The following is a 26,049-nucleotide window of genomic DNA, read 5'->3' as shown; positions in this document are numbered from 1 at the left end:
TCCTACTTTAGCATTCCAATCCCCCATGATGATAAGGATATCATTTTTTGGTGTTACTTCTATAAGGTGCTGTAGGGCTTCATAGAACCGGTCAATTTCATCCTCTTCAGCACTGGTGGTTGGGGCATAGACTTGGACTACTGTGATATTGAATGGTTTCCCTTGGATTCGAACTGAGATCATTCTGTCATTTTGAGGATTGTATCCCAGTATTGATTTTCCTACTCTTTTATTGACTATGAAGGCTACTCCATTTCTTCTGAGGGATTCTTGCCCGCAGTAGTATACCTGATGGTCATCTGAATTAAATTCCCCCATTCCTGTCCATTTAAGCTCGCTGATACCTAAGATGTCGATGTTCAGTCTTGTCATCTCTTGTTTGACCACGTCCAGCTTTCCTTGATTCATGGATCTTACATTCCAGGTTCCTATGGAGAAAAAATCTTTACAGCATCGGACTTTCCTTTCACCACCAGACACATCCACAGCTGAGCGTCCTTTCGGCTTTGGCCCAGTCGCTTCATTCTTTTTGGCGCTACTAGTACTAGCCCTCTGCTCTTCCCCAGTAGCATATTGGACGCCTTCCGACCTGAGGGGCTCATCTTCCAGCGTCATATCGTTTTGCCTTTTGGTACTGTCCATAGGGTTTTCATGGCAAAGATACTGGAGTGGTTTGCCATTTCCTTCTCCAGTGGATCACGTTTTGTCAGAACTCTCAGCTATGACCTGTCCGTCTTGGGTGGCCCTGCACGGCATAGCTCATAGCTTCATTGAATTACGCAAGCCCCTTCGCCACGACAAGGCAGTAATCCATGAAGGGGTATTTCTGTAGTATAAATAATTTCTTTAATTTGTATCCAATTATTTAATTTATCTAATAGTATCTTGACATAAAGTTTGGCAGAAATACTCAGAACTTTGATTAGTAAAAATTCTTTGATTCTTGTTTATGTATTATCTATCCAAGCATATATACACACTTGTGTACACACACACACACACACACACACACACACACACACACACAATTGTACCCAACTCCAGGCCTTTGGATAAATTTTCATTTTGTTAATATAAGTAAATCAATTGATATAACATCTCTGCACTTGTGCAAAAGTTATATCAAATCAAACTGAAATTTCATTTATTGTCCAAGACCAAAGAAAAAGGCCAACAATACAATAACTATAAAAAAGAATTTTTAAAAAATGAAAGTAAACCCTGAAACAATTAACAGCTAACAATTAATAACACGAAGGAGAAAGCAAATGACATCTAACTGCATTAGCTGTTAATAAAAATTTTGCAATCTTAATGGTTTCTGAAGAGTAGTCACTCAAGAATAGAGTAATGGTCTCATGGTTACAAGGTAATTAGAGTTGTTAACAATTGAAAGTATTAACTTTGATCATTATTGGGTATTCAGTGGACATTTTAATAGCACATTTTTAGACAGATTCTTCTTACCTACTTGTAATAGCACTTCACATTTGAGCTAGGAAAAATAAGTGACTTATCTTCATATGGACCCTTGTTAAACTGGCACCCCTGAAGTACGTTGATTTTAAAAGGTTATTAAAAGTTTTCTTATTGACCCACCAACTTCCCAAATTGTACCAATGATTTTATTAAATGCTAAGTTCGGGTCGCCAAAGGATTTTTAACTTCAGTGAGGGGGGTATAACCACCAGTTCTAGATCTAACCAAGTCCCAGAAACCCTAATCCATTACAGCACAATCAAATCCCTCCATTATAATTCAATAAATACTTTTTTCTTTAACTTTTAAAAATATAATCTAATATGTTTTTTATTAAATCCTCTAACGCTCTTGGGATATTAACTGGATTTGAAGTTTGTGCAGTTTCTAGTTTATACCCTTGATCAAATTCTTAAATTATAGGGTTATTTTTGTTTATAAGGATTATAGGTTAATACTAATTTCAAAGTGGACATGACCTGATTACAATAATTTATTATATTTACATCAGATAACATTGCTTGATACTGACTCTGAAGACAAATAAAGTCCTGATAACTTAGAAATGTTCATTAGAAAAGAATGAGATATGTATCCATATGTACAAAGACTAATTTAAATGCATTATCAACTTTCAGTAAAAAAAACATTTCTGTGCTGCTCCTATCTCATTTAAAGTTTTTGGTGCCTGTAGATTGGAATAAATATTATGATATTGGCAGATTAACTCTATACATTATGTATATACATATATGGCTCATTATTTACAAAATATATTCATGAATTGAGCATGTAGCAATTACATGTAAAAGAAATATGTATACAAGACTTCTAAGTAAATAACTGCAGCTCTAACTTTGCAAATAAATGTAATGTATTTTTAGGCTCTATTAACAGCAGTAACATCTCAACACATAGAGATACATGAAGGGACTGTGTTGCAAGCTGTGAGAACATGCTACAATATTTACCTTGCAAGCAAGAATCTCATAAATCAAACCACAGCCAAAGCCACTCTCACACAAATGTTGAATGTAATATTTGCACGTATGGAAAACCAAGCGGTAAGTTTCTTTGTACCTTTATAAAGAGTTGTTTCAAAAATCTCTTTCAGCTCTAAGAATAGCAAACATTTAGATTTGGCTTGCCAGTTGAATTGTACAAGAGATATAAGGGAAAAGTGTTCCAATTCTGAAACATCCCATTCCAACCCTACAGATGTGTTCCATAGTTGGAACAAGCCTTCTAAAAACATGGAAATCATTTAACCAAATATAAAGAAGTCCAGTCTTACCATTTGTGCTGTGACTTTAAAATAACTAAATACCCATTTGCCAGAAATTACTTGTTTCATTTAGAAATCGTTGAGTAGCAATAGCACTTAGACTTATTTACTGCCCTACAGTGCTTTTACAGCACTCTAGGTGGTTTACAATGTCACCATATTGATCCCAGCAATCTGGGTCCTTATTTTACCAACCTTGGAAGGATGGAAGATTGAGTCAATACTTGAGCCTATCAGGATTGAACTCCAGACTGTGGGCAGAGTTAGCCTGCAATACTGCATTTTAACCACTGTGCCACCAAATAACTAAAGGACTGAGATTGAGGAGGTGGACAGGGTCACATGGCTGTGAGGTCAATAATCCGCTCCTTAGATTCATGCCTCTTCCAACTAGCAAACCTGAGGTTTGAGGTAGCTTGGTTCTAGCATTTGCACTTTTCCTTGAAAAATAGGATTATTCCCCTTTTAACAATGGGATCTAACAATGGTTCACCCCCCCTCAAACCATTGTTAGATCCCATCATACTGGACAATTTTCATCCAGTGTCAATGGTCATACAATCACTTCAACAAATCCTGAATGAAGCTGATTTTCTGGATCCCTTTTAGTCAGGATTTAGCTCTAGATATAGACAGAAAAGGGGACGTGGTGGCTCAGTGGGTTAGGACACTGAGCTTGTCGATCAGAAGATCGGCAGTTTGGCGGGTCGAATCTCGAGTGCCGCGTAACAGAGTGAGCACCTGTTACTCGTCCTAGCTTCTGCCAACCTAGCAGTTCGAAAGCACGTAAAAATGCAAGTAGAAAAATAGGGACCACTACGGTGGGAAGGTAACAGTGTTCCGTGCGCCTTTGGCATCTAGTCATGCCGGCCACATGACCACGGAGACATCCTCGGACAAGCGCTGGCTCTTCGGCTTTGAAACGGAGATGAGCACCAGCCCCTAGAGTTGGAAACGACTAGCACACATGTGCAGGGGAACCTTTACCTTTACCTTTTATAGACAGAAAAGGGATTGGTCATGCTTTTGGATAACCTGGCGGAAGCACGATGGGTTAGTGCAGAGGTCCCCAACCTTTTGAGTACCAGGGACCAGTTCCGTGGAGAAAGTTTTTTCTGTGGACTGGAGGAGACGTGGTTTTGTACTGCCTGCATCCCACAGATGGGGCTTTATTGTTTGCATGGACCGGTTTCTGGCATGCCGCAACCCGGTACTGGTCCACAGACCAGTGGTTGGGAACCCCTGGGTTAGTGTATTTGTCCTTGTTCTACTTGACCTCACAGCAGCCTTCAATATTATCAATCATGATGTCCTCCTGGATTGACTCTGTAGAGTGCGAGTCCACAATACTTATTGTGCTAGTTCTCTTCTTTCCTGTGGAGCTGGTACTGGTGTTGATTGAAAGTGAGAGATCCCATTTTTAACTCAAGCAAGCTATGTGAGGTTCTGCAGGACTTGGAACCTTTTACACTCCTGTTTAATACCAACTTCAAGCCTTCAGATGAGATCATTTTCCACCATGGAGTGAAGTATCACAAGTACACTCAGTTGTATATCTCCACCCCAGTAAACTAAGCAGTGCTGTTGATGTCCTGTCTTGGTGCCTGGAGGTTGCAGGGGTTTGCATGGGAAGATTTAAAACTCTACTTGGCTTTGGGGCCAGGATATTTGAGGGACCATTTCTTCCTGATTAATCTACCCATACAATCAGGGTAGGCAGGAAGGCTGTTACAGTCCCAGGCCTGTGGGCCGGTTGCCGGCAATGGGGAAAAAGTTGTGATACATTGCGCAACGTCACGTGACATTGCGAGTTTGACATGCCTGTGCTAAGGAGTTCCATCGTACAGAACCCAAAAGCGAGTCTTTTCTGCTTTAACACCCATCATTTGGAACATCATTCACTCTGAAGTGAGATTAGCCCAGGAGTAGGCAACCTTGGCTTTTTTATGACTCCAATTCCCAGAATTTCTGAGCCAGCCATGCTGGCTCAGGAATTTTGGGAGTTGAAGTCCACGAGTCATGAAAGAGCCAAGGTTGCCTACCCCTGGATTAGCTCAAACCTATTAGCCTTCCAGAGATCTCTCAAGACTTTTTTTTTTCAGCAGATCTGGGGATCCCTTGGGAACAAGGAGCCTGCAAGAGGCCTTTATTATGTATAAGTTTTTAAATACTCCCCCATGTTATATTCATGTTTTTATGGTTATTTTAAAATGTTTTTATTATTTTGTTTTTGCTATATAACTCCTATGAGATGGGTGGCTAGATAGTTAGACACATAGATACATAGTCAAAAGTTCTATTGCTTCATAATTAAATATATAAATCAAATTAACAGACTTTGCACATGATTGGACCATGTGAAAAAAATAAATTCCAAACTTACATCATACACAAAGTTTTTAAGAGAAAGATCGGTTCTTATTTTCCCAATAGTATATTGAGAGTTGTGATCGTAAAGTGGCTAGATCCAGGTTAAAAACTGAATTGTATTTAATTAAGATGATTACCTAATGAGCATATATCACAATAAAATTTCAGCTCTGTGCCAACTTTTTAAGACTCCAAGTGTACAAAATAGTATCATGTCTGTCAAATATAACATATGTTAATAACATGCTTTATTTTCGCATATAAATACAATTTATAGCTTCAAGAAGCCAAGCAAATGGAGAAAGAGAGACATCGGCAACAGTATCATCTTCAGCAATCTCCTTTAAGCCATCATGAGCCTGAATCACCTCAATTAAGGCATCTTTCAGAGGAGACTGTTGACCAATTATCCCAGGACCATGAAGTGGATTTGGAGCATCATACAAATGATGTGGACAAAAGCCTTCAAGAAGAGACAGAAGGAGAAAATGGATCTGATATTTCTAGTGCAGAAAATGAACGAACAGAACCTGATCAAGCAACAGCAGCAGAAAGTAATACTGATGATTAATCAGGATGGGATGATAGACGGCATGTTGTTATCTTACTGTCAAACTGACTTAAGTTAGAGATGGCGATCTTTTCAGTTCGGAGTTAACTTTGCTTTCTGCTTGTTTGTTGCTTTTGAAGATCCAGACGGTATACCCTGTGATGTCTCTGGAGAAAGGGCTCAGGCAGTTTTAATGAGTAAAATGGAGGGGTCTTAGAGGCTTAACAATTCTATTTTGCATTAAATGGCAATATGTATGCTGCTGAAAATTGGCAGATTTGCTTTATATTTTACTATTGAGATTTTGAGGTACTTTGAGGAGTTACAAAAAAATTGAGCTGGGTGGAACACATGTCATATTGAGCTGCCTTTTTCTTTAAAAAGAGTAATAAGTTCATTTGGTTAAAAACCACAGTTATCAGGTTTTAATATTAATGGTTATGATTTTCTTTTTTATAAACTTTATAGAATTTCATATTGCTTTTTAAAGTATATTTTTTAGAAGCCCGGATATAGTGAATGCTATGAACTATGGACGCGGTGGCTCAGTGGGTTAGGACACTGAGCTTGTCGATCAGAAGGTTGGCAGTTTGGCGTAGCAGAGTGAGCGCCTGTTACTCATCCCAGCTTCTGCCAACCTAGCAGTTCGAAAGCATGTAAAAATGCAAGTAGAAAAATAGGGACCATTACGGTGGGAAGGTAACATCGTTCCGTGTGCCTTTGGTGTCTAGTCATGCCGGCCACATGACCACGAAGACGTCTTCAGACAAGCGCTGGCTCTTTGACTTTGAAACGGAGATGAGCACCGGCCCCTAGAGTCGGAATCGACTAGCACGCATGTGCGGGGGAACCTTTACCTTTTATGAACAGTCATAAAATAATGTATTTATGTAGCATTTATAGTTTAGAAATATGTTGACCAGACTGGATTCCTGATAATTTTGAATAATATGTTTGTCTTTTGTAGCTGTAACTAAAAATGATGCAGGGTCCTACGATGGGGAAAGTAATCAGTGTGAAGAAACAGCTCAGGATGTTGTACAGAGTATAGTCCAGGAAATGGTCAACATAGTAGTAAGAGGTAATATACTTTCATTAAACCATATTGCTGAATTGAGGTAGAAATTAAAAGAATTTTATAGGAGGAATTGATGGTAAAGTTTTAGGTGTACTAATATGGAAATAAAATATTAGATAAAGTAATACTTTTATGATTATTATTTTTTTAAAAAATAGATGCAGACTGGGCTGTTTCCAAGCCCCAGAAGCTGTCAGTACAGCTCAGAGAGCTGTAAGGGGATCACTAAATTTTTTTTTCTCTTAAAGGAAGGCAATGAGGGAGCCTCGGGACTTTTCTGTTTTTCCGTAGAGAAAAAGCTGAAGATCATTAGTTAGACACCTAAACCTGGATTTATTATTTATTTAAAGTTAATACAAATGTTGATAAAATTTATAAGACATTAAAATCAGCCTTGAGAGTAGCTAATTTATCACTTACTGATTCCTGAAACATGGATGATAAAGTAAAATTTAAGTAAAATTAAGAAATACAGTTGAAGTTGCTAACAGACCTCTTTATAACTTAAAGGAAAGTTGAATAGTGTTTAAGCAAATGAGACAGCCTGATCTAGGTTAACAGGATTTGAGAATTTGCTACCTTCTTTTTCATTGCCAGGCTTTTTTGTTATGTGTAAACTCTTTCACAGCAAGTTCTGTTCTAAAATAATTACAGTAAATTTGTTTATATTCAAGCACCTTATGAAGTGTTTTTTCAGATCTGAAAATATTCCTGTTTGGCTTCCGACTCAAGATAAAGTAAAAAATTAAGCATTTATAACCTATAACCTATAAGTAATTTACAATGAACATTATAAAATATCCTAGACAATTCATCTTGGTATCCCAGATAGAGCTAAATATATTTTGATTCAGATCATAATGGTTCTATTGTGAGTTGCTTAGTGAATAATCATATCTTTGATGTAGAATGTTAATCGTATTTATACTAATTTTTAAAGAAATGCTGAAGAAACGTTGATATGGCATCAAGAATAGCACACTGATAATACTCAGAGTTCATTTTGTGGTAATATATATTGAGTTGTTTTTTCTGTAATATTAATCCAATGTACTTCTAATTGTACAACCAATTACTTTTAAATGCCATAATTTTACTGTATAACATAGTTCTTTTTTCTTTTAGATATAGGTGAGAGATTTATTGAAAAGATTGTGGTTGATGGACCAATAGGTACTTCAGAGGATGGTAGTGATAGTGAAAATATCCAGGCAAATGGAATTCCTGGGACACCTATTTCTATTGTGTATACACCATCATTACCTGATGACAGGTTATCTGTCTCATCCAATGATACTCAGGTACAATAATGATTATGCTTTGAAAACTAGTTTCAAACTGATTTGGGGGATATTTACAGTCAACTGATGCACCTAGCTTGTATAATATGTAAACAAAGCTTACATAAGATAGTGTAAGAACCCTTCTCAATTAGTTCTCCCAAGAAAGCAGAAGACTTGAAACGACATCATTTCAAAAGGAACTTTTATTGGGAGGTGTTAGCAGGAATAGAAGACAGGATCTGAGGGTTTCCCACATGAATCAAGTAATTAAAAGTGTCCATAATAAAAGTGTCCATCCAGATGGTTCAAACAGGCCAATCCGCGGGTGTGAAAATAGTGAGGGAACAGAGTGATAAGGCACTGTTTCCAAGGCTGTTAGGTGTCTGCACCGTTTCTTCCGCACTTGGAGATAAGGCAGATAGCCAGAGGTACAAAGAGGATAGAACAAGAGACAGAGCAAAGCAAATACACATCGGCACCTCAAGCTTCCCCCTTCCCCCCAGGAGAATGGCAGAACCCGAAAAGAATAAGAAATCTCATGCACACAGAACATAGGGTTCTGACAGATAGCATCTTTAGTTACAGGTGCTTTGATTCGGAATTACGTGAATCAATAAGCATAGGACAGAGATTATTTATATGCTGTAAGCCAGTATTATATAGGATGTTGCAGCAAAACATTACAGTTTTAATGTTTTTGTATTTTCACAGCAGTTTCAAATGATTCATGTGCATAAATGAACAACATTTGTTCCTTAAGCCATATCTGTACTTTTATAACTTCCTTTGTGCTTTAAATATGGATTTAAAGCTCTATAGGAAATTCATTGCTGCTTGCTAATTTAAAAACATATATTCCAAATGTATATATTTAATAGTGTTTCTCTTTCAATTGTTTTGTTAATGTGTTGTAAAATATTTTTACTGGAGCTAATGTGTTTTAATAAACCTTTATTGTCAAAGTACAACATGTGTACATTGAGATTAGCTGAGCCTCCCCCCGTGCTCTCTCCCCCAACACACAGTGACAACAAACCCTCCATCCCACCACACTATGTTAACCAACTACACCACACACCGGCCTCCCAAGTCAATTCTGCATAAGATTATGTCCCATTTAAAAGCCTAACAGCCCACGGATAAAAGCTATTTTTCAGCCTGTTGGTATGGCTGGCTATATTCCTATATCTCCTACCGGATGGTAGGAGAGTAAAGAGATACCGTCCAGGGTGTGAGTCATCCCTGAGAATCTTCCTCACTCTTCCAAGGCAACGAGCCCTGGCGATGTCATCCAGTGGTGTCAGGAAACAGCCCACAATGTCTTGTGCTGTGCTCACTACCCTCTGTAATACTTTCCTATCCGCGGCTGTCAGACCAGCATACCAAACCACAATACCATACGAGAGGACGCTCTCTATAGTAGACTGGTAAAAGAGGGTCATTAGCTGTTGTTCTACCCTGTTCTTCCGCAAGACCCTAAGAAAGTGAAGCCTCTGTTGGGCCTTTCTAGCCACCTGAGTTGTGTTAACTTTCCAGGTCAGATCTTCACAGAGGTAGACTCCCAGAAATTTAAAGGAGGAAACTCTCTCTACACAGTTCTCTCCGATGTGAAGTGGGGCAGGTTCCTCCTTTTTTCTCCGGAAGTCTAACACCATCTCTTTCGTCTTGCCGATGTTTAGGTGCAAGTTGTTGTTACTACACCATATGGATAGTTTTTGTACCTCCGCCCTATATGCTGTCTCATCCCCACCTGTAATAAGACCCACCACAGTTGTATCATCTGCGAACTTGACTGGCAAACATTTGCTTTCACAATTGTTTGGCACATGTGAATACAACACAAACAATACATTACAATGCATTCTGTATTGTTTGAAAATCTATTCCTATTCTGCAAGTATATGAGTTCTAAGATAAATATTCTATTGGTAAATTATCAATATGACCAATGCTTGATGTTCAATGTCATTTTAGGATAGATAATTATCAGGTTTCTTCCTAGAACAGATGTAGCACTAGCACAGTTGGCAAGCAGAATGGTGTCTTGGGAAATGCTCATTCTATTCTTATAACAGATTTATTTTAATAGATGACTGAATATTTTGAAAATCAGTTCTTGATATGCATGGTTACCTTCATCAGTTGCATATGTATGTGGAATATGTTAAAGGCTCTGATTTTGTTCTCTGTTACATGTATCTGCTTTTCTGTATATAGAAATAAGCATACAGGAATACATCACATAGATAAACATACGTTATAAAGGGAAAATAATGTGCATAGTGGAATTGCAGTAAAATGAAAGAGATACAGCATATGACAAATGTGCTAAAACTTAAATATATGTAAATAAAAATTAACACATGAACTATTGCAAAATAGTAATTAGTGATAAACATCCTAGCATTACTAAGATATTTTTCTATATTAAATGTGATTGCCAAGGCAATGTAAAGTGGTTTTTAATTTTAAAAAAATAATTTCTGATCTGAAATGAATTGAAAATGATCTAAGTTTTTTTTAATGAAAATAAAAAACCTGGAATCACTTTCTATTTATTTTAGGACAGGAAAAAAAGGATTGTTAATTATTGGAAATATCAATCCCATAAAAGATTAACAGTGTTTTTAAGAAGAGAGAAAAAAGAAGTGTTTGAAGTAGAAGACTATAATTGTGAGAGTGGTTTGTGGTTTGTTACATTCAGGGCTCTGGAAGACATAACTTCTGTCTGATCGTTAATATATAAATATGTGATGCTGACTAGTTTTAACAAAATAACTAAAATATTAAGCGTGCAGTTCTAGAAAAATGTTTATTTTTAATGTTTAATGTTAAGTAATTTCTAGAAATATATTTACACCACAGTCCATATAGATTAAGGCAGTCTATAAATACTGTTAATCAAAGTTTCATTGTAATTTTGTGTTTTTTCTCGTGTAAAATAATTACATTGTATTTTTATTATATAAATTGAGAATGAAAATATTTTAACTTCAGGAATCTGGAAATTCTTCAGGACCTACACCTGGTGCTAAATTTTCCCATATATTACAAAAGGATGCCTTTCTTGTATTCAGGTCACTGTGTAAACTGTCTATGAAGCCTTTGTCAGATGGACCACCTGATCCAAAGTAAGTTGCCACCATTTTTTCTATGAAATTGTAAAGAAATAAACGTATGGTTATAGCCTGTTGATTCTCCTCCCATTTCCAATGTAGTACAATATATTATTATGGAATGTTCTATTTGTGGGGTCTGTGGAACTCTCAGAGAGTTTAACCGTGAGCCACAAAAATCTCTTCTATCAATGTTGGATTTTATACAATTATTTTAAAAAGTGTTGTTCTTGTCACTTAGTACAGAGGTCTCAAACATTTCCAGGCTCGCGGACTGGAGGAAAGGAGAGCAGGTTCAAAATTGGTGCACGCATGCATGCACAGGGCCACACACACTAGCATGACACTAGTGGCCTCATTTGTGCATGTGGCATGCATTAGCACCATGCGCATGTGTGAATGGGCACACACACCCAGGGCAGCTAGAGACCCAGTTTGTACATGAGCAAACGGGCCGCGCAACCCACCCAGGCTAGCAGGCATGTTTGCAGCCTTGTGCATGCACAAACAGGGCTATGGACGCCCGCTCTATGCTAGCATTCCTCTTTATGCCTGCGCACATGCACAAACGGCCATGGGCACTAGTGCGAGTGGGGAGGAATACACGCACACACATGCACGCACCAGTCAGCCATTTCTGCAGCCCATAGGTTGGGGACCCCTGACTTAGTATATATGAATCAATTAGTTATATATCTGTATATTATATTAATTTGAGATTTTATGTACAAACAACATTATGCACTACAAAAATGAACACAAGAATGTCAATCTAAGCTAAGTCAATCATAGTTTATTGTTTAGTTAATTTCTACTGTTAATTGAACATTTATTACTATCTGCTCTGCACCACTCGTTAGAGAATTTGGAACAATTATTTTTTCTTTTTATTTCTTAAAAAGAAAGATGTCTCCATAAATTGTTTCTCATACTAAGATTATATCTTTCTAGGTCGCATGAATTGCGGTCAAAAATCCTTTCACTGCAGTTGCTGCTATCTATTTTGCAAAATGCAGGACCTGTTTTTAGGACGAATGAAATGTTCATTAACGCTATTAAGCAGTACCTTTGTGTAGCATTGTCTAAAAATGGAGTTTCATCTGTTCCAGAAGTATTTGAACTTTCCCTTTCTATATTCCTGACTTTACTTTCAAATTTTAAGACACATTTGAAGATGCAAATTGAGGTAATGTACATTTAGTAGTTTAAAGAGTGTAGTTATTGTACTATAAAATTACATAATTGAGAGACTTGAAAGATAAAAAAAAAGAACATCTAATCTAGTTTCAATTTATTGGACTTGTTTACATTCAAAACATCCTGAATCAATAATAAATAATGTAAATTATTCCCAAATTATTACTATTATAATAATGAATTATAGCATTGAATAAGTAGATATGTTATCTTGGGCAACCATTCAGATACTACTCAGAATGAATTATTCTGTTCTTCTGACATTTGAACTTAAATTTAAATAGAGTCTTCTTATGTACAGATCAGTATATCTGGTATTATTGGCCTACTTCCACATATTAAATTATATGGATCTAATATATGTGTTCTGAGGTACCTAAATGGCAATTTCTTTGTAAAAATCTGTTCAAATTGGAAATCTCATATAGGAATGTTAGATGAGGCCATTGGTTACTATTTTTGCATTAAAATGATGCAGTTGTAAACCATAAAATGAAACATTTTGTATTCTGTGTTTTATTTCTGGAGAAACTGAGATACAAATGTAAAATTAATTAAAATGGTAAAGCATTTGCCTTTAGGCATCCCTGATACAGTAATGTATCTTCAGTTACATAGCAGGTTTGTGCATTGAATTTCCTTAGCAGCAGTAATGGCAGAAGAATGCAGGTTTTGATTTTGTGAATATATTCTAAAAGCAAAAAATGTTTGGAACTTTTGAATATTTGAAAAAATCATGAAGAGAGTTGATGAAATTTCTGATTCTTAAATCCCAATTTTTTATTCAGCATAGTCAGCCATTTTGAAATTGAAAAAAATTCTTAATTCTATTTGTGACATAAGTGATTTAGTCATGTGTCTAACTATCAGAGGTGTGCAAGCTTTTCCACATATTTCTTAGTAGTTCTTTAGATTCCAGCCAAGAAATACAAATAATTAATACTAAAATTTTACATTGATCTTCCCACCATCCAGAAAACTATATTGAAAGAAGCTGTTCTAGGCTTATTTTTGAAGGCTTATGTTCAGTGTATCTTCTTCAATTTTGTATAGCAAGACATTCAGATCGGTTGAATAGAATTTAAATGTATTAGATATTTAAGTAAATCAAATTACTGTTTAAAATCAGATCTCTTTTACCATACATGCTTGCCTATTACTCTGATAGAATAATTTTCATTGTACATAATTATAATATTGTGAAACCAGGAAATTTAAATAGCAGTTTACATGTTTTCCAGGAAGAATAGCATAAAGATCTAGTGTTGGAGCCTGTTTGGGAGAGAGTGGGGAAGGTCACACTGTCTCTCAGGGAAAGGCTCATTGGTAATTTTCTATATTGCGTACCTGATACTGATTTATAATGAAAAATATAGAAGGCAGAAATTTTTCAAATAAGCAGGTAACATCTTTATTTTTCCTAGGTTTTCTTCAAAGAGATTTTTCTATATATTTTAGAAACCTCCACTAGCTCCTTCGATCATAAATGGATGGTTATTCAAACATTGACACGGATATGCGCAGGTATTACTCCATTGGGCGTGTTAATAGACTTTAACATGGCTGTTCAGATATCTTACTTGTTTGACAGTTTTCACTATTATACTTATTTCTGTACCTGATAAAAGCACTTCAATGTAAATTCTATTTTCTTTATAGATGCCCAGAGTGTAGTAGACATTTATGTAAATTATGACTGTGATTTAAATGCTGCAAATATTTTTGAAAGACTAGTTAATGACCTATCTAAGATTGCTCAAGGAAGAGGCAGCCAAGAACTTGGCATGACCAGCCTTCAGGTAAGAACCATGCCATGTTTTTCATGTTGTAAAAATTAATCATGATTAAACATTACCAACCATCTTAATGTTTCTATACACACAACCTCTTACAGGAACTAAGTTTGAGAAAGAAGGGTCTTGAATGCTTAGTATCAATACTGAAGTGCATGGTGGAATGGAGTAAGGATCAATATGTAAATCCCAACTCTCAAACAACCTTAGGTAAATTATTATTTTATTATAGTGATGATAAATAAAGCTGTTTCCTAGGATTTCCATCATACTTTGCTGAAGTAATTACTTGTGCTGAAGAAGTTTCACAGCCTCTTTTCTGTCACTAAAGCTTTCCCTTATTAGGGATCCCAGGATTTTTTTAAAAAAAAAATCTAAAAAAGTTTGAAAACCCCTGCTTTAAGCAATGCAAATATAGGAGAGCAACACTTAAGAAATTATTTTGTATAGATTCTACAAAATGTTAAATGTTAATTTATGCTATTAGCACCGTGTAAAATCTTTTACTTCACATATATTTAACATTACTACTAATAACATTCAGTGTGCTGTTAGCTAATAGATATACTTTAAAAACATAATTTTTTTTTCCTCTTCCACAGGACAGGAAAAACCCACTGAGCAAGAAAGTACTGAAACTAGACATCCTGAGACAATTAACAGATATGGAAGCTTAAATTCCCTAGACTCCACGGCCTCCTCTGGAATTGGTAGCTATAGCACCCAGATGTCTGGTACAGACAATCCAGAGCAATTTGAGGTTCTAAAGCAACAGAAAGAAATAATAGAACAAGGAATAGATTTGTACGTTTTATTTGTTTCACTGCATGATGACTTTTCAGAATTTTCTGTTTGTTTTGCTACTTTTAAATATCTTGGCAGAATGCCACAATACTAATCTTAAAAATAAACCTCATTAACTTTCACACTTCAAGGAGTGTTAAGACATGTAACACACACTTCCCGTTACTAAAGTGGAGGAGACAATACAATTGAGAGTAAGGACTATTAGAAAAGAAGAAGGAGGAAGAAGAAAGTTAGGGAGAACACAGTGCCAGTGAAGAGAAAACAAAATCTCTGTAATTAGCAGAAAATGTCAAAGATTTCAAACCATTTTCTTGGGATACAGTTGTAAGCCACAAATCCTGCCTATTATCTCAGTGAAAGTTTAAACTGTACTATTTTTGCTGTTTTGCAAAAACAGTGATTTACCTCTTTCACTGAGGTTGCTGTTTTCTCTCTGTACAATGCATAGGGATTCATTTTAAGCAGTGGGTGGACTTGTTTGTATGTTTATGTTTGAAGGAGGGTTCATGCTGTTTTGCCTGCCTACCCCCTGAATGTGCCTCTAGAATCATATATTTCCCTTCCTTTGTGCTATAATAATTAATTTTCATTAATTAAAATTATCCATTGCTGTTTGGGTGGTTGAAAAATCTTCTGTAGTAGATTTTGGGCAAGTTAGACAACAAAAGGAGAGAAAGAGAAAACTGTAAAAATGTTTTAATTGCTTTAACTAAGAGAAAAATAATTTTGCTGTACTTTTCTACCCCATATATTTCCAGTATGAGGCTTTATTTGTGAAGATGGAGACTTTGAGCCCTGGAGAAAATAAGAAGGGCTTTGCTCATCTCAGTTCAATTGTAATAGTCAAATATTGTGCTTGTTTCTTAAGAGTGGATCCTTATTTTTATAAACTAATCAATAAAATAAGACAAAGTAATAGTATTCAATAATCAAAATAAGTTAATTAAATGACAATCTGATTTTGGAGCAGTTGTTACTCTAAAGTTCCCCAAATGAGGTTTCTTCAGTTATTACAAAAACTAGATAGCGTAAAAGTTAGTTGTATTTTTCCTGGCAGAGAGTGTCACAGTTGAGACATGCCCATCAAGAATATTATACTCCTTGCTATGACAAAGACTGATTAAAGCAGATCAATTTTGAGAGACTAAAAGCAGTACAACTCCCCCACCTGGTGGAGGCATTTGATATATTAGAGCAGGGGTTCCCAACCAGGGGTGCTCGCACCCCCTGGGGATATTCCAGGGGGTGCGAAAACTTGGGTTTTCCAAATTAGAGTGTATATGCATAATTCATTGCCATTGTTTCAAACTTTTGTAAGGGGTGCGAGAATATATCAGAAGCATTCTAGGAGTGTGGGGTATAGAAAAGGTTGGGAGCCACTGTTAGAGGAAGCAGTTTTCTAAATACTTGTAATCTAATTCAGTTGGGACTTTATCAGTTAATGTCAGCATTTGAATTGAGCCCTGAAGCTCTTAGACATCTAAATAAAAATGGTAAGGATCAGTATTACATGGTTATAGTTAGTTGTCACAACTAACTATAGGCACATCACAGGATCATTTTCAGGGATAGCCTCTTGCAGAGCATACCCAATTGGGTTAAATCATGTTCAATTGATTTCTGGTGATTATTTTTTGACTATGCAAGAATCCTAAGTGCTGTTGTATTTGATTCTGTGCAGTAGGGAAACAGTCAAATAAACAGCAAAGCATCCTATGATGGAATTTTTTTAGTCTGGCATTAAAATTTTGTATGAAGTCTACACATTTCTAATGTTTTATGTCCTTCGTGTAAAACATTCACCCCAAATACATTCAAAAAATTTTAAATAAGAAAAATGGAAAGTGCCACTATCATAAACTTCCACTTTTGGATGCAAGAGAAAGATTAATTTGATATTTATATTATTTTAAAATAATTATGCTAATCTGAATACTCTTTTGATATGAAAATGTATATTTTCTATCAGCACTTAATTAACATATTTCATGTGCAGATTTAATAAGAAGCCAAAGAGAGGAATTCAGTATCTACAGGAACAAGGAATGCTTGGTATTACTTCTGAAGATATTGCCCAGTTCTTGCATCAAGAAGAAAGATTAGACTCTGTAAGAAAACTACTCCATTTTCAATAAAATTACCTTTATAATCCTAATTACCCTTATTTGATCTAGGCTAACAAGTAATTTTAGATTCCGGTTATTGGCTTATTCCTATAATTCAAAGACTTTATGCAGATATACTCCAGGTGACTACTTATTCCAAGGGATTTGTGACAGAACAAATTGAAGAAGTTGCCCACTATGCTAACTGTCCCCTGCTTTGAAACCTCCTCTCAATTATAAAAGTATTCCGCTGTGTAGAAAAAAGGGCTTATTGGCTGTATGGAACATGCACTCGTTCTCTGTTTTTAAGAGATTCCTTATGAATAAAGCTTACCTCTCTTTATTGTGTTGTTTAACAAATCTCTGCCCCTTTCTAGGTACTTGTTCCAGAAAATGCTGAAACTTTCAGAAGAAGAGATAGCAAGCACTCTCTTGAAAGCAGAGAATATTAACTAGGATTAGCCACAATGCTCTTTTTGTCAAAAACAAAAACCTACTTTTTGATACTACTCTGTTTCTTAAATCAGAATTCATGCCTGTAATTAACTGAAGAAATACAGGTAGTCCTTGACTTACAACAATGATTGACCAAAATTTCTGTTACTAAGCAAGACAGTTAAGTGAGTTTTGCCCCATTTTATGACCTTTCTTGTCACAGTTGTTAAGTAGATTTTTGCAGTTGTTACATTAGTAACACGGTTGTTAAGCGAATCTGGCTTCCCCATTGACTTTGCTTGTCAGAAGGTGGCAAAAAGTGATCACATAACCCCAGGACACTGCAACCGTCCTAAATATATGCCAATTGTTAAGTGTCTGAACTTTGATCACGTGACTACTGGGATGCTGCAGTAGTCATTAAGTGTGAAAAACAGTCATAAGTTTATTTTTCCAGTGCCATTGTAACTTCAAACGGTCACTAAACAAATGTTTGTAAGTCAAGGATTGCCTGCAATATAGAACCTGAATGGTCTAAGATTTATATATTCTATATTTGAAACAGAAAATCATGATAGTAATTTGTTTTAATACTTATTTATTTGTTTGTCCTATCTGTCTGTCTGTCTGTATGTGTATCACAGTTTTGGAAGCTCTCACACTGAACGAATGGAGTAACATGTTCCTTCTTTTGGCTATATGGAATTCAGTGTTTTTCTTTCATTTTAGACTCAAGTTGGAGAGTTTCTAGGAGACAATGATAAATTTAACAAGGAAGTTATGTATGCTTATGTGGATCAGCATGACTTTTCTGCAAAGGATTTTGTTTCTGCTCTGCGTATGTTTTTGGAAGGCTTCCGTCTTCCAGGAGAAGCTCAAAAAATTGATAGATTAATGGAGAAATTTGCTGCTAGATACTTGGAATGTAATCAAGGGTGAGCATTTTTCTCTATTTTTTTTAAACCAGATAATGGAAAAAATGTTTCTTAAAACCAGATAATAGGAAAAATGTTTTTTTTCTCTCTCTCTTTCTGCACCTATTATTTACAGGCAAACTCTATTCGCTAGTGCAGACACTGCATATGTCTTGGCTTATTCAATTATTATGTTGACAACAGATCTCCATAGCCCACAGGTATGTTTCATAAATCTCTTAAAATGCCTTTAAATGAAGAATTAAATGTATAGACATTTCAATTACAACTCTTTTCTTTCCTCTTGCTCATTAATGCTGCCTTTAGACAATATTTCTGTTGTGTCTTATCCCATTTTTGCCCCTCCCTTAATTGGTACACATTTTCAGAAACAAATAATCTCTGCTTCTGAGGTTTCAGGTCTATTTTCAGTTCAGTTACCTGTGCTTTCCATTATTTTTATCTACAAATTCTTAGCAGATTGTCAAAAACAGGAAATTAGGTAGAAAATAGTTGAAAACTCCATTCTAGCTGTTCCTAAAAGAAGAATTAATTAATTTGGTGCCTAGATAAACAGATGCTCGCATAGTATTTATGTATTCATTATACTTCTATATTGTCTAGTAACCTCTTGTGGCAGTTCACAAAGTTCAGGGTGTACATCCCAAAATTCCTAAATATTTAAAACATGTAAAAGAGCAAAATCCAAGTAAAATGAACAGAGAGGACACCAAAATTGTCAAGATCAAAAAAGCATAAAATGTTTTTAAAATTGAAAGAATAAAAAAATGAAAGAAGAATGAAGTATTCAACTAGTATCAAAAAGATCATAACAGGATAGCAAAGCAAATCTCTGGGAGCAGGAATTCTTAAACATGACCATCAGGGGGGAAAAATCCATACTGACAGTTTCACTAAAACTTTTTATCCAGATTGAATCAGAATGTCTTTAAATACAATCTAGAAATATACTAACTGTATAGCCACCTTCATTGTTATGTAGATAATGAGGCTAAAAATATGGCATGATGTGGTAAATAAAAAAAAATACTAAAACGTGTAGATTAGCTTCCTCTTTCTTTAGATCAGATTCATCTTAAACCTGATTTGCCTTTTCACCATATTCTGATTAGTGTTCATGAATTCTAATTTAATAAAACTTTTTTTCTCACCTTTAATACTGGAATGTTTCTCCTAACTTTTAGGTAAAGAATAAAATGACCAAAGAACAATACATTAAGATGAACAGAGGTATTAATGATAGTAAGGATCTCCCTGAAGAATATCTGTCAGCTATTTATAATGAAATAGCAGGAAAGAAGATCTCAATGAAGGAAACAAAAGAACTAACAATACCCACAAAAACAAATAAACAAAGTAAGTATCTGTAGAAGACTATAATTCACAGGATAATTGTTGGTTTTCTGTTTTCTTTTTGATAGCTGTAATCTAATAAAACTGTCTGAAGATGCATATTCTTATATCATGCAAATATATGCTAAATGTATTGATCTACTATATCTCTTTTACTTTGTAGTTTACGAAAACAATTTAAATAACACACAGCTTTCAGATAGATATTATTATATACATTCAACTTAATAGCTAAATGTCTTAGTTTTGATCTTTAAACCTAATTTAGATACTTAATTACAGAGACAAACATATATTTTAAATACTTGATCTTTTCTTACATTAAATTTGAGACAGTTCATATTGCAAACACTGTCTTTTCATTTGCACGTTAAAATAGAAAAATTTGGATAGATGGTTTCTAGAGAAATGCACAATTTTGTTAAGAGTTACAAATTTGTCCTTCATTCATTTATCAAGAACCGTATGTTTTGTAATAAGTTTGTAATGAGCATAGTTTTAAATACATATAAGGTATCTCTTAATTTATTTTTTAAAGTTATTACAAGTAGTACTCGGTTTAAGATGGCTATTGGGACTGGAATTGCCATTGCTAAGTGCTCAGTTGTAAGTTCAATGACCACACCACTTAGAGAAGGTAGTGGTGGCGATCTGATTGCCATTGTTAAGGAAAGACCATGTAGGTTATTAAGTGAGGAACTTATGTGACCAGATTTTCTGACTTCCTGATGGCTTCCCCATTGACCTTTGGTGTGAGAAGCCAAAAGGGAACATCAAAAATAGCAATCATGCTACCATGGCTTGGTGCAACATTGTAATCACAAACCAGAAGCCAAGATTATGATCAAGAGACTGCAGGGATGCTGTGATGATTGGAACTGATGACCTTAATCTCGTCCAGAAACTAACTGGCAGCCAACCCAGTAGTAGTAATCTTACATGGGCAAACCTTGATATACTGATAACTACTTAGGCCACTGCAAGTTGTATCAATTGAAGTCTCCACATATTCAAGAACAGCTTCTTTGATTATTTATAACATAAATAGCTACCAAAAGAATGTTACATACAAATTCAAATAGAAAAATATTTAATGTAGTTTATGACAAAAGATTATCTTTAAAGTATTTGGATGTGAATATTCTTTGTGATGTGGATGGTGAATAATTTCATTAGAATAATTTGCTTACAGATGTACCTAGTGAAAAGCAGAGAAGACTACTTTATAATTTAGAAATGGAGCAAATGGCTAAAACAGCTAAAGCTTTGATGGAAGCAGTAAGCCATGTTCAGGCTCCTTTTACAAGTGCAACACACTTGGAACATGTAAGGCCCATGTTCAAGGTAAGTGTTTTCAAGTTTCTCATTCTTCCATGTTTCATATGGGGAAGTTAACATTTTTTATTTTTATTTTTTTAATCCCATTTATATCCCGCCCTTCTCTGAAGACTCAGGGCGGCTTACAATCTAAGAAGCACAAATCAATGTGCTTAGCAATAGCCTTCATTCTATGTATATGCCTGCTTATTAGGGCTTTCCCCCCCCCCCCCCAGCGGCATTTTTACAAAGTCAGCTTATTGCCCCCAACAATCTGGGTCCTCATTTTACCTACCTCGGAAGGATGGAAGGCCGAGTCAACCTTGAGCCTGGTGGAACTCGAATCTGCACTAATTGCAGGCAGCTGGTGTTACTTAAGGAGGCATTAGCACACTGCTCCACCAAGGCTCTTTGAATAAAATCAAATCAAATCATCTGAAGAATAGATCTTTTTGGTTTCTTAATCACTTTTCTAATAATGTTAGTATTACAATTTTAGGCAAATCAAAATGTGTTAACAGTATTATAAAGTTAGATAATATGAGTTAGATTGTATTTTTTAATAATATGAGTTAAAGAAGCTTACATTTATTCATACAAACACACAGACACACTCACGTGCACAGATATATGAATCTCTAAGCATGTGCACTGGGTGAGACGTTCTCATCATGGCCTGGCTAAGAGCTCATTACTTCTCTAAATCTTTTTCATATTACTAAATTGGTTTTGATTATGAAATAGTGAGTTTGGGAGCAAAATTCCATCTGTTAACTAATCAATTACTTAGAGATGTCCTCTAACTATTGTAATAGTAAGGATACTCATCACTATTCTAAGCTTTTGAGCACATGTTGATTTTTCTTGTCATTCAATCACTTCCAACTTCCAATTCACTGTGAAAAATCACCAGGAAAACAAGTGTCAGTCATTCTAGTAGTGATGAAAGAGATATTTTATGCCTGCAAAGGAGTGGCAAATTGTGTAACAAGATATAATAAAACCCTAACACTCTACTTTTTTATTTGAGTCAGTAAACATATTTCTTTTTTTTCTTATGCAGAAGAAAATAGCAATTTAAGCTATGAGTTTTGCAATGAATAGGATATTGAATCAAGACTGGGAATACCCTTTTACAAATATTCATTTGTTATATGAAGGTCACTAGCAGCCAGTTTATTTTACAGAACCCTTTTAGGAATTCAATGAATGAGAGACCTCACATAATCACCATTAACGTCTGTGAATAAGAGTATATATCAATAGCCATCTCACTATTCTCTTTTGCGGTAAATAGCATAATGCTTAGCCCAGAAAAAGAATAAGAAATAGTAAATCAAATAAATAAATTGCATGAGATAAAAAAAAACAGAAAATATGGCTGAATAGAATATATATTAAAAGTGAAAGAAAGTGCAAATTATGTCATTTCCATACTTAGCTTTATATATTTTGTTGAATATTAAAATGTGACATACCATTTTTTAAATTCTGTATTTTAGTTAGCCTGGACACCATTCCTAGCTGCATTCAGTGTGGGTTTGCAAGATTGTGATGACACAGAAGTTGCCTCTCTTTGCCTGGAAGGAATTCGATGTGCAATCAGGATAGCGTGCATTTTCACTATCCAGGTAATACTAAATATTAAAATTTCATAGAACAAGTATTGGTTCTAAAAATAGTAAGCAGTATTAAAAGTAATTTTGCAAATTGAAAGCAATCTTTAATTTCCAATTTCAAATAAATTACGTGTACCAACTTCAAAGTAATAACGTAGTTAAATTTAGGCAACAGCATAGTTCTGTATTGTTTCCACTTACTAAAATAACTATATTCCTCATAATAGACCAAATGGAAAGTGGTATTCGAAACTTAATTTTGAAATTAATTCAAGTTTTCTTACATTTTTACTAAAGGAAAAAAATGTCCTGTTAAACATATTACTGTTTATTTTATTAGCTGTAAAAATTTTGAAATTGTTATTTTAATAAGTACACAATAAATGTGCATTGTATTTTTTAAAGAATTGCTCAGATACAGCTTTTGAAGAAGCTTATTTTCCCCATAATCTGATGTAAGTGAAAACATATGGGGGCATGGTGGCTCAGCAGTTAAAGATACTGGGCTTATTTGAGACCTGAGCACCATGAGATAGGGTGAGCTTCCATTACTTGCCCCAGCCAGCCTAGCAATTCAAAAGCATGTGAATGCAAGTAGATAAATAGGTACCAATTTGATGGGAAGGGAACAGTGTTCTCTGCACCTTGGCATATAATTTTTTATTTATTTTATTTTATTCCATTTATATCCCGCCCTTCTCCGAAGACTCAGGGCGGCTTACAAGCTTAGCAGTAGCCTTCATTCTATGTATATGCCTGCTTATTAGGGCTTTCACACACACCCCAAGCGGCATTATTACAAAGTCAGCTTAATTGCCCCCAACAATCTGGGTCCTCATAATCATGCCAGCCACATGACCACAAAAGCATCTGCAGACAATGCTGGCTCCCTTAGCTAAGAAACGGAGATGAACACAGCCCCCTAAAGTTAGACACGACTGGACAGGGGAAATCTTTACCTTCTAAGTGAAATCCATACCAGCATTATATGGATGCACAGAATGTCACCTTTTGTGACCTGACAAGCAAAGTCGATGAGGAAATCAGATTCACTTAACAGCCATGGTTCTAATTTAGTAACTTCAGTGATTCGCTTAACAGCTGTGGCATGGAAGGTGATAAAACGGGGCAAAACTCACTTAGCAACTGTCTTGCTTAGCAACAGAAATTTTGGGTTCAGTTGTGGCCATGACACAAGTACTATGTATAGTGCATTTGAGTATAATAAGTGAACAGCCAGTTTTAGTTCATCCATTTTTCTTAATTTGATTGCTTTAGTATTTACTTTCATTTCTATGTGTGCAGAACTATTATATTTAAAAATTATAACATGGAATAGGTACTATCAAACAGAAACAGATTATTTCTTTCTTCCTATAGCTTGAGAGGGATGCTTATGTCCAAGCACTAGCAAGATTTACTTTACTTACTGTGAGTTCTGGTATTACTGAAATGAAGCAGAAGAATATCGATACAATTAAAACGCTAATTACTGTGGCTCATACGGATGGAAATTATTTGGGAAATTCTTGGCACGAGGTAGATTTATCTTTTCAAATATATATATAGTAATTGAAATTATGTAATATTCAAGGCAACATCTATTGTAAAATTTAAATTACATAAAATTAATAAAATTACGTAAGATTACACTACTGTCATAGTTTTGCTTAATATTGCATATTGGAAAGCATACCCCATAAGGAAACTGGACGACGGTTAACTACAGCTAATCCTTGTTTACTGAATATTTGTTTAACAATTATTCAAAGTTATGACAATGCTGAAAAAAGAGACCTTGAGATTCCATGCAAAACAGCACCCCCTCAGTCACATGACTGCAATCTAGACACTTGGAATCTGTTTCACACTTATGATATTTCCAGGATCACATCATTGTCGTTTGCAACCTTCCATGCTGCCTTCCTACAAGCAAAGTCAGTGGGGAAACTGTCTGGGAAGGTCGCAGGTGGCTCCAGTAAGTTCGTCACACCCTCTTTGGCCCGACAACAGCCACCCTGGCCCTGCTGCTCTTGCATTGCACCACACAGGCCACTCAACCATTCTCTCTCTCTCTCTCTCTCTCTCTCTCTCTCTCTCTCTCTCACACACACACACACACACACACACACACACACACACACACACCAGCCCCACCACATTCATGGACCACTCTCATATGCCTGCCTGGCAACAGCCACCCCAGGCCCCAACATGCTCACATCGAGCCTTGCAAGCCATTCATAGACCCTCCCCTCCCCTGCTCAGCAACAGCTAATCGTGGCCCTGCCATTCTTATACCATGCCTTATCTGCCTGCCAGCCTGCTTGAAAACCACCTGCTTGAAAACCACCGACTGTCTTCATTAAATGAGGATCGCAAGTAATTACTTGCTATCCTCATTTAATGAAGACAGTAGGTGTTGCCAGGATTACCATCGCTAAACAATAAGGTCATGTGACATCACACCTTATGACCGCATAGCTCAGCAACAGAAATTTTGGTTCCAATTATTGTTGTTAACTGAGAACTACCTATAATGGTTTTAGGTTGTAGTAAAATTATTTCTAAAATATGGGCCTTTGTGGATTGTTTAGTTAATTTGTAGCATTCTTTTCTTAATTCAAGATTTTGAAATGCATCAGCCAGCTTGAACTAGCACAATTAATAGGTACTGGAGTAAAACCACGTTACATATCTGGGACTGTGAGAGGCCGAGAAGGTTCATTTATAGGAACAAAGGATCAGGCTTCTGACGAATTTGCAAGCCTGGGACTTGGTACGTATTGTAAATACTAATTATTGAGTGGAATAATTCCTTTAACAATATATATAATACCTATTTTTGACATAGATATGTCAGTGCATTTTCTTTGAAAAAAATAAAACGTGGAAAAATTATGACACTTAAAAATGTGTGTTTTTAATCTCTAAATAGCTTTATTTATTGGCATCTTATTTTAGTTCTATACCTGGAGGGAAATATTGCTGGAATCTCCATGTCCAGGTTTTATTTAGAAAAGGCTGAATAGGAGCCAGTGTATATATACTAGTTCAAAAACGACATGTCCTTTGCATGTACAGTTTAGCTTTAATCCACTAAAGTAATTCAATAGCTGATACTATTAGGAAGTACTGAGGAAAAATTGAACAAACAAAATGTTCAGGTAAAAATTATTTGGGATTATGTAGGAACATCTCCATAATATGAAAAGTGTTTGGTAAAAAGTAATGTACATATCTCATGAAGAAATCATTTTTAGACATAGATGGAATAACTGCATGCTTTTATTCTCCTCTGCTGTTAAATTATATTATGTAGTCCAA

The 26,049-nt window shown here is 35.5% G+C and overlaps 1 protein-coding gene across 2 annotated transcripts in view; it reads left to right on the top strand.

Annotated features, from left to right (window-relative positions):
* The window catches only part of ARFGEF1 (ARF guanine nucleotide exchange factor 1), a 66,940-nt gene that overhangs the window by 23,148 nt on the left and 17,743 nt on the right, over nucleotides 1-26,049 (top strand). For both annotated transcript variants that reach the window (XR_014492321.1, XM_083361199.1), the window contains exons 5-22: nucleotides 2,364-2,543; nucleotides 5,412-5,688; nucleotides 6,652-6,765; nucleotides 7,888-8,063; nucleotides 11,043-11,176; nucleotides 12,113-12,347; nucleotides 13,783-13,882; nucleotides 14,018-14,157; nucleotides 14,253-14,361; nucleotides 14,754-14,955; nucleotides 16,955-17,066; nucleotides 18,228-18,433; nucleotides 18,549-18,633; nucleotides 19,618-19,789; nucleotides 20,979-21,130; nucleotides 22,606-22,734; nucleotides 24,103-24,261; nucleotides 25,351-25,501. Coding sequence is in view for 1 of the 2 variants with exons in the window: in XM_083361199.1 (XP_083217325.1) it covers nucleotides 2,364-2,543; nucleotides 5,412-5,688; nucleotides 6,652-6,765; nucleotides 7,888-8,063; nucleotides 11,043-11,176; nucleotides 12,113-12,347; nucleotides 13,783-13,882; nucleotides 14,018-14,157; nucleotides 14,253-14,361; nucleotides 14,754-14,955; nucleotides 16,955-17,066; nucleotides 18,228-18,433; nucleotides 18,549-18,633; nucleotides 19,618-19,789; nucleotides 20,979-21,130; nucleotides 22,606-22,734; nucleotides 24,103-24,261; nucleotides 25,351-25,501 (2,833 nt within the window). In the remaining variant the exon portion in view is untranslated. The remainder of the gene's footprint in view (nucleotides 1-2,363; nucleotides 2,544-5,411; nucleotides 5,689-6,651; nucleotides 6,766-7,887; nucleotides 8,064-11,042; nucleotides 11,177-12,112; nucleotides 12,348-13,782; nucleotides 13,883-14,017; nucleotides 14,158-14,252; nucleotides 14,362-14,753; nucleotides 14,956-16,954; nucleotides 17,067-18,227; nucleotides 18,434-18,548; nucleotides 18,634-19,617; nucleotides 19,790-20,978; nucleotides 21,131-22,605; nucleotides 22,735-24,102; nucleotides 24,262-25,350; nucleotides 25,502-26,049) is intronic.

Source organism: Vipera ursinii (assembly GCF_947247035.1).
Source record: "Vipera ursinii genome assembly, chromosome: 3".
Lineage (NCBI taxonomy): Eukaryota > Metazoa > Chordata > Lepidosauria > Squamata > Viperidae > Vipera > Vipera ursinii.
Note: the sequence above shows the minus strand (reverse complement) of the source record. Positions and strands in the feature narration are given on the sequence as shown.